The sequence below is a fragment of the Lipotes vexillifer genome, unplaced genomic scaffold (assembly GCF_000442215.2).
Source record: "Lipotes vexillifer unplaced genomic scaffold, Lipotes_vexillifer_v1.1 scaffold747, whole genome shotgun sequence".
Classification (NCBI taxonomy): Eukaryota; Metazoa; Chordata; class Mammalia; order Artiodactyla; family Lipotidae; genus Lipotes; species Lipotes vexillifer.
Genome location: NW_006772445.1, coordinates 833637 through 851621, shown reverse-complemented (window position 1 = coordinate 851621; position 17985 = coordinate 833637). Strand labels below are relative to the sequence as shown.

At 38.4% G+C, this 17985-nt stretch overlaps 1 protein-coding gene across 1 annotated transcript in view; it reads right to left on the bottom strand.

Moving 5' to 3' along the window:
• WDFY3 (WD repeat and FYVE domain containing 3) overlaps window positions 1–17985 on the bottom strand; it is a 176119-nt gene that overhangs the window by 62731 nt on the left and 95403 nt on the right. Inside the window, exons 31-38 of the mRNA XM_007447515.1 lie at window positions 17486–17620; window positions 14872–15051; window positions 13257–13490; window positions 5940–6039; window positions 4215–4375; window positions 2969–3198; window positions 1757–1866; window positions 195–377 (exon numbers count right to left, since the gene is read on the bottom strand). Coding sequence (XP_007447577.1) covers window positions 195–377; window positions 1757–1866; window positions 2969–3198; window positions 4215–4375; window positions 5940–6039; window positions 13257–13490; window positions 14872–15051; window positions 17486–17620 — 1333 coding nt within the window. The remainder of the gene's footprint in view (window positions 1–194; window positions 378–1756; window positions 1867–2968; window positions 3199–4214; window positions 4376–5939; window positions 6040–13256; window positions 13491–14871; window positions 15052–17485; window positions 17621–17985) is intronic.

Below are 17985 nucleotides of genomic sequence, written 5' to 3'. Positions count from 1 at the left end.
TAAAAGAAAAATCTAAGAAGAAAAGCCTAATCTCAGCATAATCATTCTAGAATGGGCTATACTGTATTGATTTTCATTTCTACTGTCATCATAATATCTTTTGGGGAAAGTTTTAGTTTCATATCCAAAGTGCACCCATATATGATAGTTGTGTGTAAGTCCCTTGGTCACATGATATCTGTAAATTTTCTTACCTAGATGATTCTGCCAACATTTCAAACCGGCTTCTTCAATGAGCGGCTTTGCTATAGCTATGTCCACATGGCCTCTTTCATTCACTGGTAGAGTGACTTTGAAAAGCTCCTCCAAGGTTTGTTTCTTACTATGAATCAATTCAGTCCAAACTCTGTTGACAGCTTTTATGAGAAGCTGACGCCCTAGGAAATAAAAAACAGCAACTGATCAAAAAGAATATAAAGGTAGTTAGTATTTTTTTTCTTTTTTATCGAAGAATTTCAACTTAGATGTATAGTACTTAATTGTCCAAAAAATGCTTCATATCATAGCCAGCTCAGTAAAAAAGGATTATTCAGATAACCAAAAATGCGGCTGTCTACTTGGAAAACTTAAAAAAAAACCCAAAAAACTTTATATCAAGCAAAAAGACTACATATTTATTTATAAAACTGGAAGTTACATATATATTTCATTGTCTAGCTTCTTCTATAAAAGAAAAGAACTTATTCTCCACTTAAAAGTAAACTTTAGATCTAAATATTTAAGGTATATTCACAAATAAGTTAATTGTTCTTGATGATTTTGCAAAAGGAAAGAAATAGTAAACAAATATTTTTAGAGTTTTTACTATTAAATTCCATCTTGCTTTGGACTCCTTGCTAATTTGTCTGATTCCTGCTCTAGGCCAGTCCATCTTTAGCAAGCATCAGAATCACCTGGGAGGTTGTTCAAACAGATTGCTGGTCTTCATCCCCCAGAGTATCTGAGTACTGAGTACTCAGTAGATCTGAATGGGGCCACAGAATCTGCTTTTCTAACTAGTTCCCAAATGATGCCAATGTTACTAGTCTGAGCACCTCACTTTGAGAACCAGTGTTCTAGACTGTTAGTTCCTTGGGGGGTGAAAACAATCACTGTGTCCTTAGTGTCTGGGGTTCAAGAAATTTTAGTGAAAGAACAGAGAACAAATTAATGCTTAAATGAATGAAAGAATGAGTGCTGGACCTACAAAGGATAAAATCATATGCAAAACTACCACATTAAATATTGCTGGAGAGACAAACACTTCTGTAATTATCTAATCTTTTCAACTGAACAATGTTGGAAATTAGAAATCAATCCACCCAAAGACTCTCATATGCACGATAATTACAAAATCAGTGGGAAAACTAGATTTAAAAAAGGGAGAAAGAATAAAAATGGTAGTACTGACAATCTGTCTCAAGCAATATTTGCCTCTACTGTGATTGGCCTAATACTATCAATAGCCAGCTCTCTTAATAGTAAGCGCCAAGTTAGTATCATATTTGCACTACTGCTTGTGCAAATGTAAGTATCACCAAGTTTCCTGGTGTTACTATAAAATGTGGAGGGCGAGCAATATCAGGGGTTTACTCATCCTGGCATAAGGAGATGTACAGCTAGCACGTTGGTATATGCTGGCGGGCATATTGGTATATGTTCAGGTACACACTATGGAAAGATTGGTTGTCAATGTTGGCGGTTTCTGAAGTCGGATTTTTTGGTTATATCTTAGAAATGAGTGGAGAGAAAAGGGGGAAAAAATTGAGATCACTACCTTCACTAATATCTTGGCTGTAACCACCATCTGGTTCAATGTCCGAGGGGATCATAATGTGCCATGTAGTCATGCGGGCTTCTGCTTCCAGTCCAAACCCATCCACATTGCTGAAAAATTCCAGTCAGTTTAAACTATATGAAGGAAATTACTGCAGCTGTAAACTGTGATGACTAAGTACTACTCTGCAGACACAAGTAAACGCTGGCTCTGTCACAGAGCTCCATAAGTGGCAGACAGACATTTGGCAGATGCACAGAACAGAACTTATAGTTTATCATGAAAATGCCATTTTTAAGCGATGATGTCACAAATCCACTCAACTGACTGTAATTAAACTAAATTACAGCATTAAGAGGAGCATCTTACTATTTAAGACGCTTTTTTATCACTATTAACATTTTTACCTAAAAATTATGAAAAGTTCATTTAAGAACATTCTCGTCCTATGACTGTGCCCCCTCTCCCATATCTTATCTTACCACTCTTTGCTCCAGCAGCAGTGAAATACCTGCAGTTTCCTACATGTGTCATATTCTTTTTGCCCTCTGGGCAATCGCATAGATGACTCTTTCTTCCCACATCACTCTTCCCCATTCTCGTTGGAGGATTAACTTCCTCCTCAACCAGTTTCAAGCTGTAACTCAGCAGGTGTCTCTCCCAGGCTAGGGGCACCTGTTATGTGTTCCCAAAGCACCGAGCTTGTAGCAGAGCACATTGCTTAGTTATGGATCCTCCCTCCTAGACTGCATGCTCCAAGACCTGCCACAGGGTCTGTCTCATTCACATTTCATCCCAGTCCCTAATCCAATGCCTGGCCCCCAGCAGACACCAAAGAAATATCTTACAAAGCAATCAGTGGCAAAATACTAATTTTACCCATTTAACATATATTGCATTTATTTATTGCATTCTTTTTACCCCTCTTAACCTCCAACAGTGTGTATCTAATTTACTTGAAAAGCAAACTCTTATTTAAAAATTATATATGTGACATGTGATTAACAAAAAATTTAAAGATACAGAAAATTAAAGCAAAAATATACTCATTATTTCACTGCAGAAATTCAACCCTTGTCTTTTACCTTCTCATGAAGTTTTAAGTAAAACCGAGATTAAAGAAAAAAGAAATTTTATAATCAGAAAAGTAGAACAAAGAGTTGTGGTAGAAAAATATCAAAGACAAATTCAAACTGAACCTAAAAGAGTTACCTTCCAACATGCAGGTTAATGAGGCAGTGAGCCAGACAGCTAATGAATTCTTGGTCATGGTTCCCAGGGCCCAGGATCAAGTTCCTGTTTACAGTCAGGACCCTGAGTGAATCAAGGAGAGCTACTTGCTGCGGGACAGTTTTGTGTGCCCGGGAGAACTGGTACAATATGGTCCTATTGAGGCAGTGATAAACCGCATCCAGTGACAATCCCTGGGATCTTCTTTTTGACTAAAGATATGAGAGATACTTTAATAAAATGGACAAAAAAAGTCTGCTTATCATTCACACATGAACATTTATTAGGTTTATTATGTACCAGACACCATGCTAAGTACTGGGGTGCTAAGATTAAAAAATATAAAGCTCTTGCTATTATGAGGTTCAGAACCCAAGAGACACACAAATGTAATGAGATGAGTGCTGTGTGTATATACATCTGTGTGCAAAGCAGCCTCCCTCAGAACACGGGGAAGTGCCATCTGGGTAGAGACTCCTACTCCACAAGTTCTGTAAGGGTGATCAATCGCTACTCAAAATTACTAAAAAAAAAAAAAAAAAAAACCTAAAATGTTAGTAAAGAACTTCTGACATTGTTTCATCTCACATGAGAACTTTTCTCTTTGGCTTAAATACAAATTTATTCTTAAAAAATTCTTGGGTGACATGTGTGTGTCTAATAACATGACAACAGTATTTCCTACTTTCTACATCGTGTGTTGAATAAGATTTATCACTTGTGCCAAACCGGAAAAGGAACCACAAACACACACTAATATGACATCTTCAAAGGAACAAGGACTACAGTCAACTTTGTAAAGATTCAATTACAAGAAGAGAATACTCCTCTAATATCAACTCTTCATGCTCTGTTAAATCTTGACACACTGATGCATCATACTATGAAAATCTATCAAATCGTATTAACTTAAGGTCTTTAAACCAACAGGAAGCTGTCCAGCTATGTGGTTAGCAAAGAGCAATGCCAGTGGGGAAGGCAGTGGGAGCCCACAGCCTGAGAGAATGAGGAAGCTTTACATACTGGACACACTGGCACCGGCCCACAGGTAAGGGGGGGAATGGTTACAGATCTACGTTTTATTCACTTCTAATAAGCTGAGCTTTACATTAAAATGTCAACATTCATTATCTTACTAGTTACACTTATTTCCAACAATTTTGACACCTGAGGCAAAGTTTTTCAATAGGAAAACATGTACTCTACAACTAATGTGACAATGCATTACCTGTGCAATTAGTTGAATTATAAAATCTATAAGAAGTTTAGATTCTTTGTTGAACATGCCTTGCCAAAGCTTGTCCACCACACGTTGTGTGAAATAAAACACATTGTTCACCAATACTTGGTAGCTCCCTCCACTGGTAATAGGCAGAGATGCATCTTCCCCTAAATTCCAACAGGAAAAAAATGTCTTAAGAAAATTGATGTCCACCAGCCTAAGACCAGACCCTCCAACAAATCAGGCTAAGGCAAGATGAGTACATCTACTACCGTTAGAAATAAGACCATTAGCTCTTATGTACTACTTTAAGCAAAATGATGTTCATGGCCAGAAGTCATGATAAATGTTGGAAGAAATAATTTCTGCAGTATAAAAGTGTTATGGATGGAGACTGTGAAGTTTCTTACTGCCTTAAGACAGTCTGTGATAAGCAAACAGTTCTTCAACTGTCAGTGACACACAGCCTCCCTTTGAGAGAAAAATTGATTCTGTCTAACTAATAAAGGGCAAAACAAATCATCAAACAAAACTTTAAGCACAACGAAGTAATGGAGGCAGAAGAGAGGTCCAGAAGAACTGTAAAACACAGAGTACCATCAGTGGTGGTGGTGCCATGGGGAACCTCTCGCCCCTTCCACGATTCCCATCAGCACTGTTTCTCTTCTACAAGCTGCCCCGGTGGCTTCAGTGTGCTCGCTGTGTACATACTGCCTCAACACTAATCCTCCCGGCTCCTCCTCCAACAGAATGCCCCCTTTAAGCCCCTCCCTCCTTTCTAGAAATTAGGAGCCTTAACTGACTGTAATTATTATTCCCACCTAACTCTAAATCACTATACAATGCAAAACTCTTCATTTTGTGTCTTTATGTAGTAAGACTGATATTACTTAAGATTCTCAAGTGATAAGAACAAATACAAAAGTCTGACTTGACACCACACTTTGAGAGTTGCATGTTATGACAACACTAAAGATTTTCTTGGCAAACTTACTTTGTTAAAAAAAATGATAATGTAATAGCATGGAGGTTCTATGATTTATATAATTACCAGAAATTCAAGTAGCAAATATGCTAAATCATTACTTTTCCTTCTCCTTTAAATTTTGTCATTGTTTTACATATAAATGTTAGCTTCACTGTAAATGTATCAAGTTTTGTAGTTTTATTGTAACTAGAGACATACAGGAAAAACATTTTAATGTGCTTTGAATTTACATCCTGAAAGCCATTCTAAAGAATAACATAGATACCTATAACTGAATAATTCCACTAATAGGTATAGTTTCTGAGGGTGCTGGTAATGCATTTCTGAGTGCTCTTATACAGGCATGTTGCCTGGGTGGTAATTCAGAGTGCTACATTTGTAACTTATTTGTAAGTATATCACAGTAATTTTAAAAAGTATTAGATAATTCATAAAAATATACTGTTCACATAATATGGTTTTAAAAACATTTTTTCTCTTTCCTTGTCCTCTTCCTGCCACCTCTGAGCATATGAACGTGGACAAGCAGCTTAAGTACTCCCTGTTGTTGATCCTTTATCCCAGGTTCAAAGGAAGGAGCTAGATGGGCCTTTTCCTCATTTTAGGAAAATACCAATAAGGGGAAAATGCACAGAAAAGAAGGAAAAAGATGAAGTTAAAAAAGTGGTATACTTGGGGTTTAGATGGAGAAGGGAAGTGATTATAGGTACTTTTAACAGAGTGAAAATAAAACATGATATTACCCAATAAAACATCAGCTGCAAGCAAATGGTCCATCACACTATCCAAAATATAAGTCTGAAATTCTTTTTGCTGAGTTCTTGTCGATCTTTCAGGGGAAGCCTAATCAATAAAATTTAGAATTAGAAACAGAACCCAGTAAACAAAGGTAAGGCTCATCAACCATAGTTATATTAAAAAAAACTACTGGTAAGTAGTAGAATATGTCACGAGAGATGGTATGTATGCTTATACTCTCTTATTTTTCTGACCGTAGATTAAAAAACAAATTGAAGCAAAGGTGAAACAATACCTTCTTTTGAATCCATTCCTCCAAAAGCAGTATTCTAAACATTTTAAGTATTTAATAAATATTTGATATCTATTATCTATCTACCTCATTTCCAAAAGAGATCTGGCAGTTTCTAATGAGATACAGATAAAATAAATCATAAAGCCATTTAAACAAACACAAAAGCTCAGGAGTCTAGTAACCAAGAAGGTAAAGTCAATGGGGAGGCAAGTATTTATATCAAAAAAATCAATTAAGCACACAATTTTGCTTTGAGCTTCCTAGGGTCAAGAAGGAGAAAAAAAAATAATATGACTTACAAAGCCTTTAATTATCTATAAAAAAGGCAGCATACTATATAGTCAGCAAGGATGTTTTCCTAAGATTGTTCTAAGAATGTTCCCTGTGGGTTTTTATAAAGAGGACAATGAACAGCCCTATAGGTTGTACCATTGATAATGGTTTTATACTGTACAAAGACGATTTTTAAAATTATCTTGAATAAAAGTTTAGGGCACAAAGTTAAACTATAGTTCTCTGATAGCATTTCTTTTGGTAATTAGGGTGGTATGATCCAGGTGCATAACTTTCAAGTCTCTAGCCTGAGAGGTGGTAAAGCACTGGGAACACAGGGATGAAAGGTAGGAAAGATCCTTTTGTCACTCTTCTCAAATGCCAGTCGTGTTAGCTGGCTTTGGATAGGAGCTGGTTATTGAACGATTCAATAAACTGACATAAATTTGTTTCTTAAAAAGAGATCTGAATGTTGTAGTTACAAGCAGAGTACTGATGCTTTGCAAGTGAAGTTAAAGAATCTATTTCTTCTCGCACAGACAGGTCCAGGACTATGTTTATGACCATGCCGCAAAAGTGGTCTATTGAACACTGTTCTGCTTTATGCATTTAAAGTTAAAATCTGTTCCACTGGGGAAAAACCCACTTCTTTCTATTCTGATTTTCAAAGTGGTGCTGGTGAAGATTTTTAAAAAGCAGTTAAAATTGGAATCCTATATTCAGATCAAAGATATTATTCTAAGGATTCAAAAACCAACTAAAGTTATAATGAACGTTTCTCTGTCTTTCTGATAAAACATATTTTGTTTTAAAATGAAAAACATGGGCCTAGCAACAGTTAAAAGAACATTAGTTCTTAGGAGTTTGATTTGGCATTAGAATAATCTGGGAAAAAGTGAAGGTCATGACATGTTGTTTATAATCTTTTTTTTAGAAAATTTATTTATTGATTTATTTTTGACTGCGTTGGGTCTTCATTGCTGCGCGTGGGCTTTCTCTAGTTATGGTGTGTGGGCTTCTAATTGCAGTGGCTTCTCTTGTTGCGGAGCACGGGCTCTAGGTGCGCACGCTTCAGTAGTTGTGGCACACAGGCTCAGTAGTTATGGCACACAGGCTCAGTAGTTGTGGCTCATGGGCCCTCGAGCACAGGCTCAGTAGTTGTGACTAGCGGGCTCTACAGCGCAGGTTCAGTAGTTGTGGTGCACGGGCTTAGCTGCTCCGCGGCATGTGGGCTCTTCCCGGACCAGGGCTCGAACCCGTGTCCCCTGCATTGGCAGACGGATTCTTAACGACTGAGACACCAGGGAAGTCCCTGTTTATAATCTTAATACATTTTCCTGTGTAGATGAACAGACTAATACAATGGTCAGCAGAGGAGTTGGGGCCAAGGCCTGCCTATTCCTCATGCTGACAGTACATCAAGACCCCACCCCTGTTAACAGAAGGAAAGCGAGGACCTTCAAGTGGTTAAGTGACAGATTGATAGGTCTATGAGGACTACCCTGCAATCAGATCAGAGACCATTTTCAAACAGCTTGAGTGATCAAAATTTACTAAGGAGTAAGGCTCTCCACTCACAGGAGGATTTAAATACCCCTGAGGATGGCAATACTCATTCAGGATTATAATCAACTTAATGTTGCTAATGGGATAAGTAATAATGAGTAGGGTTTACAAAATCTCAATTAGACAAAGTTTGGGAGTTTGTAAAACAGGGAACATAGAACATAGAGAAGTAGTTTGATCTGTCAAAAACAGTTATTTTTACTTAATTAGAAAGTATTCTTTTATATTCTATAAGGATTTAAGGCTGGCTCAGTCACCAACAGGCGTATTTAATCCTCTGATTCCTCTCACTGAAGCTGTTTCATGAATGATCATGACCCAGAATTAACTCTGTTATTGGCTCTAACTGCCAAGTTCAAATGTTCTTGCTGATACTCATAGTATCAGCAAGAACTTTTAACAGACTTAAGACTTTATGGGTGCATGCATAGTTTTCTTGGGTGTTTTTTTCTTTTTTTAAAACAATTCACTGGATTACAATTATGTAACTACACAGTGCTTAGCTTTATGTACCTTATCTCATTCTGCACAATATCCTTTTGAAGTAGATACTATCATCTCCACTTTAGAGATAAGGTAATTGAGGCTTTGAGAGGTCAAGTCACAACTAGGTTTCAAACATCAGTTTCTTTGACGCCAAAGTTCAGCACTTCACCGGCCATTCCATACTCTTCCAGCCCTACTAAAAATCTCCATACTGAAGTTAACAAATGCACAACAAGAGAAATTCAGCCACAATCTCTCCATCATGTTTTTAGATAAACCTGGTTGGCCCACCAGACAACCAGGATGAATTCAGGGCCGAAGGAAGAGAGGGTGAGCCCTATGCTCTGCTCTGCCTGTGAGATCTGTCTTTCCAGAGAAGACAGTGAAGCCAGTCAACAACACGAGTCTTCAAAGACTCAAAGCGTCCTTTTTGAGGCCTGGGAACACCATGCAGAGTCGTCGTGGGCATGTGTGCTGCCCGTGGCTGACAGCCCTCTGGCTCTGGGGGGGAGGCCTTTAGTGCTCCGTAACAGGAAAAGTCTTCAAGAAACAGGGGTTTGCACTCTGTCCTTCTGACTGCAGAAGGCTGACTGGCTTCTCTTCTCTCAGTTATTTCATAGCACTCTCTTTGCCCACTTTTGCCACTTATTTTGGTTTGTTTATTGCTCTGCAGGGGGCGCTGCACTCTGATGGGAACGGGGAGGTCTTTTAGAAGATGGCTGGAGCAGAAAGCAGCGAACTCCTCAGACAGGCACACACTCCAAATCAGCCTCCTTTGTTTCATCATATTTCTTTCCTTCAGGTATATACAAGTACTTTTTGATCTGTTCTCAGGTACTTTCCTTCCGTGGCCACATGCAGTAAATTCATTTGGCCTTTCATTAGATGCTTGGTGGTGACAGCAGAGGATGCTGGTGATTGTATAAGCCACCACAGGCCACTTGATTTTTGAGCAGGTCTTACGTGCCAGGCACTGTGTTATGAATCTTATATGTATTATCTTACTTAATTCTTACAACAGTCCTCAGAGACAGGTTCTATTTTTATGCTATCTTAAAGATGGGCAAACTGTAAGGGGTGAAGAGAACTGAGCTGGGACAAGGTTACACAGCTATAAGCAGCACATGTTTAATTTCTCAAAATAGATTTGCTGGGTGATTTATATATATTTAACTCTCTCAACAATCATGCAGGGGAGATAGTATTCAATATCATTCTCTAGAGGATGAATTTAGCTCAGTGAGAATAAAATGTTTGCATAATAAACCACAGGGCCAGAATTCAAACCAGGTCCTTCTATGACACCACACTGCTTCCCTTGTATTTGGCCTGACTCACACTCAAGCCAGTGTATATGAATGGGAAGCTTTTATTTATTTTTTATTTTTTTATTAATTTATTTATTTATGGCTGTGTTGGGTCTTCGTTTCTGTGCGAGGGCTTTCTCTAGTTGTGGCAAGTGGGGGCCACTCTTCATTGCCGTGTGCGGGCCTCTCACTATTGCTGCCTCTCTTGTTCTCTGTGGAGCACAGGCTCCAGACGCGCAGGCTCAGTAATTGTGGCTCACGGGCCCAGTTGCTCCGCGGCATGTGGGATCTTCCCAGACCAGGGCTCAAACCCATGTCCCCTGCATTAGCAGGCAGATTCTCAACCACTGCGCCACCAGGGAAGCCCGGAAGCTTTTATTTTTATAGACTGCTAATAAAGATAACTTCACACATTCTTTTATAGATACAATCAAGTAGTAGACACTCTTACGATGACATCCCAACAATCATGAGACTGAAAATGGCCTGGCTTGAGAATATCAGCCCGAAAATCAGTTGGTTCAAACACCTTCCTTCACATAGGTAAATGGTAAATATATAGGATAGTTCTTTTGTTGACTTTCTTCAGAGATAGACTTCATAATTGTAACATTCAGAATCATATGCTTGTAATTTATTATTTTACACCATGGGAAGACATGGAATGCAACAGCATTTCCACTAAATATTTTTTGTATATGTATTCTGTATTTGTGTATTAGATTTGAAGTTCCTCAAAGCACTGATTTTTAAAAGCAAATTTATCTCTCTCTTATTAGATGATATCACATCTTCCTGTTTGGGAACTGCCAGGGATATAGTTATAGTTAAATAATTCAAAAAAACTTAAAGAACACACCAAGGCACTGAGCTAACTTTGTGAGAGACAAAAGGACACATGAAAGTTGGTCCCTAACTTTAAAGAGTTGATAATCTATTTGGGAAATTCAAGCTTGACACTCCCTGGTTCTTCCTAAAATACTACCACCCCTGACTCCCTAATGCAATCAGATATAATTCCACTTCAGGGCAAATTAGTGTCCACAATAATGAGAACGTTATCTCAAGGTTAATCATGTCATATCAAACTTTCCTTACTGAAAAATACAGAAAACCAAAATAAAAGACAATTATACAATTTACCCATTGCTAGTTAATTAGCTATTAGGATTCCTACAAGACTGTTATTACTGAATACATACACTTACCCCATTTCCTCTACATATGTGTATTTTATTTATTGGCTCAATTATGCTTTCTTACACACACCTATTCTTAACTTTATCCTGTTATTTTCTGAAAACCATTTTATTTTGCATAGAATGCTTCAAATTCTTACCCCATGCACTAAAACACTAGCCATCTCTCTTCTTAAAGTTTCCAAAGAGGACAAGCTCCAGCAGGCAGGCTTTTAAATTCTACCAGATGAATTCTTGATGAAATCAATTATTTTTCTGCCAATATTGAACACTGTGGTCCCAGTTAACATGCTTTGCATAGGACTTCCCTGGTGGCGCAGTGGTTAAGAATCCACCTGCCGATGAAGGGGACACGGGTTTGAGCCCTGGTCCGGGAAGATCCCACATGCCGCAGAGCAGCTAAGCCTGTGCACCACAAATACTGAAACTGCGCTCTATCTAGAGCCCGTGAGCCACAACTACTGAGCCCGAGTGCTGCAAATACTGAAGCCCATGTGCCTAGAGCCCGTGCTCTGCAGCAAGAGAAGCCACTGCAATGAGAAGCCCGCTCACCACAACGAAGAGTAGCCCCCGCTCGCCACAACTAGAGAAAGCCCGCGCGCAGCAACGAAGACCCAAAGTGGCCAAAGATATATAAATAAATAATAAATAAATTTAAAGATGCTTTAAAGTGCTTAGCGTGACTGGTACCTAAATTACACTGATTTCTTTTAATTGATCAAACTGAGATATTTTCACATGAATAAGATAAAACATTTGCTGGGATTTTAAGGTTTCAAATAAAAAGTTAACTGTTTTCGCCACTAGAGGGAGCAGAGAAAGTGCAGGTTCAGTTGTCAAACTGCTGAGGGCGGCATGTGGGAAGCTCCTAACAGAGAGAAGCAGTTAGTCTTTTACACTGATTGAATCTTTCATAAAACATTATTTTCAGAGCTCTGGCATGTACTGCTTGACCCTATTTATATGAATTGGCCAAAAGAATGAATGTATAGGCAACTAATCATATATTAGATCCCCTTCAATGATCTTTTATTTTTTCTTGAGATTTTTCTAGGTGAACATTTGGTTTTCAGGGATGGTCAATTTCTAGAGCCAGCAGTGTGACCACTTTAGGGTTTGTTTTCTGATGCATCAGCTAGTTCTTATCACTTATCAGGAGAATTAGCAAGTGCAATGAACTAAATGTTTGTGTCCCCCCACAAAATTCATAAATTAAGCCCTAACCCTCAATGTGATGATATTAGAGAGGTGGAGCTTTCTGGAGGTAATTAGGTTTAGATGAGGTCATGGGGAGTCCACATGAGGGGATTCATGCCCTTATAAGAAGAGGAATAACCACCTGAGGTCTTTCTCTGCCATGTGAGAGCAAGGCAGCCATCTGCAAGCCAGGAAGAGGGCCCTCACCATAACCTGACCAAGCTGGCATCCTGACGTCAGACTTCTCAGTGTCCAGAACTGTGAGAAATGACTGTCTGCTACTGAAGCCACCCAGTCTATGGTATTTTGTTATAGGAGCCTGAGCTCAGATACCAAGCAACCTACAAGTTTGCTGCCTTGGGGAAAATTCAGTAAGTGCATATTGAGCACCTATTATGTGCAATGCACCACACCTTAAGCCCCACAGGACACTAAAAGCAATAATACCGGAAGTGATAAATAAGAGGGACTGAAGTAGGAAGTTATAAGCTAAGGAGACAATGCTGCTCTAAATGACTAGGGAAGGAGCTGGAACACTAAGGTCCATGGGCCAAATTCAGCCTATAGTTGTTACTGTACATAAAGTTGTACTGGAACACGGCCACGCTCACTCATTTATGTATTGTCTGTGGCTGCTTTTTCATTGCAATGGCAGAGTGAAGTAGTTGTGAGAGACTGTACAGCCCACAAAGCTGAAAATATTTACTATTTGGCCCTTTACAGAAAATGTCTGTTAATTCCTGGTCTATCCACGGGAAGGGTGATAAAGGACTAAATTAAGGACATGCCAAGAGGAATAGAAAGAAGAGAAACAAATTGATAGGGTGTATATTAGCACATTTATGATTAAAAATTCCCATAGCCCATGATATGTTCTGCCTTTACAACCCAAAAGAATTAGAAATCTGAAAGGTATGTGGCATAAAACTTGCTTGGTTATTAACGCTCTCATTATAAAAACAATTTGAAAGAGATGTAAATGCATTTCTTTGTCTTTACCTCCAACAAAAGATCAATTAGTGGAGTCTGCTTGCTGGCAGGGGTAAGACAGAGGTTGTCTATTATTAAGACCCGCATGAAGTCAAAAACGAACTTTTTAGCAGGGTGATTGGTCAGGTATGTCTTGACACCCACGTTGCAGTACTCTGATTGGCTTCTGTTCATCCCTGTGTCTGCTGCAAAGGCTTTAAACTCTTCCGCTGGAGATCCAACTTCATCATCAAGATCAGTCACCTAATAAAATCAAATGGAAATATATCCTAGTCACATTCGATTTCATTACTTCAACCAAATTGTAGCAGCAACAGTATTTTTGTTCAGTGTTTACCTCCTATTAAGCTATTCAGTGCATTACATCGTTCACTTTGCTTTACTTATTTTTCTCTTTTCAGGGTGGTAATCGGGCACCATATGTCACGATTACTCAACACATGCTCTTTCTAATATTAAACTACTCACTGGCCACTAGCCATATAACTGCTTTATGTTGAATTTTATCTCTATTGTGGATAACTGAACTTGAAATAAATGAAATAATAAAATGAGAATGACTATATTTGCTTATTTAAAACATACCTACTAAGAAGTCAAGTGTTATAGACTTTCAGATAAAGATCTGGCATAATGATTGTACCCAAGGGCTGACCCATTTTTGTAGGTAAAAAAAAAAAAAAAACCAAATAAGTAAGCAATACAAAACAACAACAAAACTAGTACCAAGTTTGAGCCAAAAGAAAAAGAAAGAAGGATTAGAAGACAGATTACAAGATGCCGACAAGGAAAAAAACATCGAAATATTACTAAAATCCTTTTTTTTACCAAAAATGTGGATTCTAAAATTATAAACAAGCCATGGTGTTAAGGTCACGTGCTATACTTGCTTTTTTCCTAAAAATCTCCATAATTTTAGAACAAGTATTTCACCATTATACATGAAGAAAAATTAGTATGAAGAAGATACCTTATTCCAGCCTCTTGAGTAAGTGGTAGAAGTAAGACAAAACATCATGAAATTCTGAAGTTCTATGGAAGAATAACTGTCTTTTGGGTTCGTTTTAAAGGACAAGAAGTATTTATACTACGTATGATTACAGCCTAATAACTTTCTCTTAAGTTAGTGCAAAATATGAAAAATAACCGGTGAACAAAATAGAAAAAGTTGAACAGAAGGGACAAACACACATGTCATTTCTTATAAAGACAATCAATCCTGTAATTAATTTGTAAAGACTAAATGCAGGAGATGCCTAATTCCTGAGATAAATGAAGTGGAAATAAATTTGGTCTGACTAGAGCTCTGTAACCTGATTTTACAACTATACAGCTATCATTAAATATAAGAAGAAATGGATCAACAACTACATGAAGATGGAATTCACTAATGAGGGACTTACAAGGATATGGTAAATGAAAACAGGAAGTAGAATTCACTGTTATTTCAAGGGAAAGCAGAAGGAGCGTGTGGGGAGCCAGATACCAGATAATGATGTAAGAGATGAAGCAGAAAGTTATGAAACTGTAACTTGGTGAGAAGCTTAAAAGATTGGCCAAAAAAATCTGCTAACCATTGGAGCAGACTAATTCCAGTTTTGATATTTTCCTCCCCCTTTCCTACCATCTCTGAGTAAGGGCGAATGTTGAAGGGGAAGACCGTGGCTGCTAATGCACACAGGAAGTCGGGGCTCATCCACATGGAGGCCAGGTCTGGGACGTTGTGATACAAGTATCTAAAGAACTGCATCAGGGTCACAGGATATTCCCGGAGCCAAGATCCCTCTTCTTCTGACTGCCAAGGCTGTCATGGGGACAAGAGAGGAAACAACATGTTAGAAAAACTGACACTACTAAAAGTTACTCACTACTCTTCTAAAACCGGATAAATTGATGGTCCAGAACTCTTGTAAACCACACACAGGAGCAAACACACAGGCCAACAAATCTAGAAATAAGCTAAAACAAAGGTGATACCCCTAGAAACTGACAGGACGTTTTTCTATTCATTTGAGTACTCACTGCTCAGTAACTATGGTTTTGATTATTCATCGTTATCAACATGAGTATGGCTGGAGCCAGTAGTGGCTCTATTCCCATCAAAGTTGCCCCATCCTCCATCACGATTAAGGATTAAGATAAAAATGGGGACGTTGGGCTTCCCTGGTGGCACAGTGGTTGAGAGTCTGCCTGCCGATGCAGGGGACATGGGTTTGTGCCCTGGTCCGGGAAGATCCCACATGATGCAGAGCGGCTGGGCCCGTGAGCCATGGCCACTAAGCCTGCACGTCCGGAGCCTGTGCTCCGCAACGGGAGAGGCCACAACAGTGAGAGGCCCACATACCGAAAAAAAAAAAAAAAAAAAATGGGGAAGTTTACTTGACCTTTCTGAGCCTCCTACTGTCATAAAAAATGAGAACAGTGCTCTTAACCATTATGCAACTGTGATATTGTGATTCATAATAAGAAATATATATTTAGTCTTTGTTCCATTTCAGGCACAGAGATCCTAAAACCCTTGGCATTTCCTAAGTGATAAAAGAGCCATAAATGTGTCTTTTTGTTAATCATAAGAAGCTGCTTTCCACCACACTTGAGTTTATGTTGATGGGCTGTCTTGCCAGGGGAACCAACCATGGCACTAGAGGGTTGGAAGTTAACCAAACCTGTTCCCCACAGCCCCCAGGGACGAAGAGGGGCTGGACACCAGGCTCAATCACCAGTGACCAATGATTTAATCAATCATGCCTGTGTAATCAAGGTGCCATAAAAATAAAAACACGGGGTTCAGAAAGCTTCTGGACTGATGAACACGTGGAGGTGCTGGGAGAGAAGCAGGACGGAGAGGGCATGGAGGCTCCATTTCCCTTCCCACCTTGCCCTATGCACCTCTTCCATCTGGTTGTTCCTGAGATACGTCCTTTTATAATAAACTGGTAATCTAGGAGGTAAAATGTTTTCCTCAGTCATGGGAACCTGCAATTTATAACTGGCGAGTCAGAAACACAGGTAACAACCTGGACTTGTGACTGGCATTTGAAGTGGGGCAGGGTTGGTGGGGGGGAGGGCATCTTGTCAGACTGAGCCCTTAAGCTGTGGTACCCGATGTTACCTCCCAGTAGATAGTGTCAGAACTGAATTGAACTGTCGAACACCCAGCTGCTGTGGTGAAGCCTTCCACATACTTGGTGACCAGAAGTGTCAGAAGTAAAGCAGCATTGTAGTAGAATATTGAATAAAGTAGACACATAGGAGTTGTTTTTCCTTAAAAGCCTTACAGCAATAACAGTGATGATGATGATAAAAGAGTAACAAAAAAAGAATATATTTCAACAATGCTTATCTTCTGATACTTCCCCAGAGAGTGGCTTCTTTTTCAGCTTAGATTTTTATAACTGTTTATGAATAAAAACCAAAACAAGAATTCCAAAGCATTCTAAATTAACACATTTAATAGTAACATTCTTTTCTTAGATGGCATAAGAATAGTTTTGACTAAAATCAGATTTATCAGGTACTTGTAATCCAAAGAGTCTGGTTAATAATTCCTCTTACAATGTGATCCTAAATCGTGTAAACAAATTAAATCATTATTCACGGTATTCCTGTAAGAAAGGTAGGAACATACATTTTGTCATTTACTCTTTCAATTTTTCATATCTAAGTTAGAAATAATTAGAATAGAAAATATAAAAACAAATACAAAATAAAACCTGCACTGATAACATTTTAAATCTCTAAATGAGAGTGATTTTAAAAGTTCAAACAACATATTACAATGACATTCAGTACAATATATATTCATTATATACACTTATACATTGAAGTATGTATTTTATAGTGCTAACAGCATCAGTTAACACTTATGAAGTGCTTACTCTACACCAGGCACTCTTGTAAGTGCTTTGTGTATATACTAACTCATACATCCTCACAAGAGTCCTAAGAGATAAATTCTATCTCTTAAATAAATTCAGCATTTTATACATAAGGAAACTGACGCACATGAGGTTAGTATGTCTGAAGTACCAGAGTTGGGATTCTGAACCTAGCTCCCGAGCTCAGGATCTTAACAACTGCATGGTCTTTCCTTACACTAAAGATAACGAAACACAGAGGCTGAGGTTCCAGAGACCACGTAGTAAATAAAGAGTTATGACAGCAAAGGATTCTTCTATTTTAAAAAATATCACAGGCAGGAGGAACTACCGACAGGTATCAGTATCTCAGGAACTTACTGAATTCAGCATGCTGCGGAGCATCCCCAATAATAAAAAAGCAGCTTCTGTGCATACGTTATGGATAGAAGAGACCACAGTTCCACTGGAGGCAGGCACTCCAAAGATAAATGTCCAAATGGAATCTAAATCAAACTGCAGAGGTGAAAGTGAATAAAGATTATCCATTGCCAATTTTTTTCAGTAGAAACCCTCAAAAGTTCTAATATTCTAAAATTTCTTTGAAATTAGTTTTCTCCAAAGTGAGCAATGACAAAGAGATAGAGACCTAGAACTCCTCCCTCCTATATTTTAAAACTCATTTTTACATTTACAACACAAAGTGAATATTATGTATCATCCTGTCTTAGGTATCTATGTTAAAAACATCATTTTCTTTTTTTTTTCCTAAGGAAAACAAACAAAAATAAAATACTTGCTAATTAGCTAGGCGATGAAATTAAAGAACTGATGGTTTTAAGCAGGATCTTTTTAAAAAGCACATTGAACCTACTCTTTCC